This window comes from Truncatella angustata (genome assembly GCF_020726525.1).
Source record: "Truncatella angustata strain MPI-SDFR-AT-0073 chromosome Unknown BKA67scaffold_15, whole genome shotgun sequence".
Taxonomy (NCBI): Eukaryota; Fungi; Ascomycota; class Sordariomycetes; order Amphisphaeriales; family Sporocadaceae; genus Truncatella; species Truncatella angustata.
In genome coordinates, this window is record NW_025763395.1 from 1 (window position 1) to 1944 (window position 1944).

The window sequence follows — 1944 nt, forward strand, 5'->3', positions numbered from 1 at the left end:
GGCTATACCTCTCCAATGTCACTCAAACCGCGGCCAGCACAGAGGACGAGCCGGGTAATGGGACCGGCATCGAGCTTGGGCAATATAGAGATTTGCGCTCGCGTCTGACGTTACTCGATTCAGCAGCGCTGCCTCGCCTCGATTGTGTGTCACATCTCACCTTCTCGAATTGGCAGCGCAAGCCTTGCCCTTCTGTCTATCTCGACATAGCCGCTCGTTTGGCCGGCCTTAGGAAGTTGGATCTTTTTCTCGATGGCTTCGAAATGCGGTATCCGGGGCGTCTTAGGGACGACCGCAAAAGTCTGGCTCTTGCTCTCGAAACAAGATCGGAAGAAACGCAAATAATTTCTCACGCCACGCTAGACATGAGCCTTGATAACGGCGCGATCCTCCAGACGTTACGTATGCCCGACAACAAATATCCCTTAGAATACGATGCGCTTAGCTCGTCGCTGCGCACTTGGTCCCAACGACTGGTCCACTTTAGCGTCCGAGGCGTTGTCGACGAATCACTATTCTGGCCCCACGCGCAGGACAACGCAGCCGTAGCTTCTCTAGAGTGGTAGCGAATGGAGTCCTTCGACGTACAGCTCGAACGACACACTCCTGCCGGGTGGTGGTACTTCATGCCTAAGGGCGAGTCCCGTTACGGCGCCCCCCACGCGACCCAACAAAGGACCCGGAGGATCAGCCGCCCAAATTCACCGATGACCCTTAGGATGGCGCTGACCCGTTCGACCAGGAAGCCGAGGACCACTAGGACATGTACAGGCGGACCGACGAAGACGAGGACCATCGTGTCCGTAACGTGCCCAACGAGGACGCCATTCAGCCCTTGCTCGAGGCCTGGGCAAAGGCATTGGCGCGCATGCCCCTGCTACGGCGGGCCAAGGTCGGCTTCGAGGTGGAAATTCCCAACAGCGAGACGTAGGACGAGGAGGACGTGAACATGGAGGACTGGGAGATCATTTACGAGGCGCCGGACCAGCAGGGCGCCAAATGGGGGAAACACTTTGAAGCGAGCGAGCGAGCTAGTAGACGTTTGATCTTCCATAACACGGGCCGTTGGCGGCCGGCTTAGCGCACAATGCATCTGTTACAACAGGCTGGTCTGGAAAGTCACCCCGGAACCGAAATGGCCATTTTGTCGGTAAATGAGTGGAATAATATCCTGCGATAAATCGAGCCAATTAATCATATACATCTAATTTGTGGGACACTATTAGCAAGAGACCCATAAGCCCGGTCAAAGCATTAACGAGCTCCTAAAACGAGTGCTTACGCGCAATTTACGGCGCATATAAGGCTATACCAACGCGGTTACTTGAAGCTAAAGCAGCGATCCCGCCGCTAGACATTTATTTAAGTGCTTAAGCGGCGAAGTTCGAATTACGGATTCGCAAGAAAAAGACCGACAAGCTATTACGCACCGCTTGCGCAAAGGCGGCGCATATACTACGAGAGGCGAAGCCGGTTAGACGAAGAAAGCCGTTACCGCTTCCTTTACGCCTAGCAGCATACTAGATCGAGAAGTACGAACGAGCACTAAGATGGGCCGACGGACGGGACTTACGACTAGCTCTCTCTAGACACTGCTAACAACGTAGACAAAGCGCTAACGCTTCGCAAGATGATCGCCAAAGTAAAGCACTAGCTGACGAAGCCCTTAGAACTAGCCTAAAGTAGTATAAGAAGTTTAAGAGGAAAGAAGCCACGATAATCTTCCAGATCCGGTCTAAACGGATTGGACTTGCAGCCTTCTTATTTAGAATAAACGCGTTCGGAGCGTATACACCCCTCTGTTGTTATGGCGAAGCCCCCGAAACGGTCGGACACGTATTCCTCCATTGCGGGCTATTAGAAGAGGCTTAAGTGCGCCTAAAGAGCTCTATAGCTCCGGTAAAGCTAAATACACGCCGCGACCTCGCCGCGGCCACGTTAATC

General features: G+C 53.5%; 1 protein-coding gene across 1 annotated transcript; it reads left to right on the plus strand.

Moving 5' to 3' along the window:
* Window positions 1-263: 263 nt before the first annotated feature.
* BKA67DRAFT_665468 (uncharacterized protein) lies at window positions 264-931 on the plus strand (the record flags this gene model as incomplete). Its single annotated transcript, XM_046108557.1, has 2 exons — window positions 264-562; window positions 772-931. The coding sequence occupies 2 exons, from the start codon at window positions 264-266 to the stop codon at window positions 929-931; spliced, it is 459 nt and encodes a 152-aa protein (XP_045950784.1).
* Window positions 932-1944: the final 1013 nt, after the last annotated feature.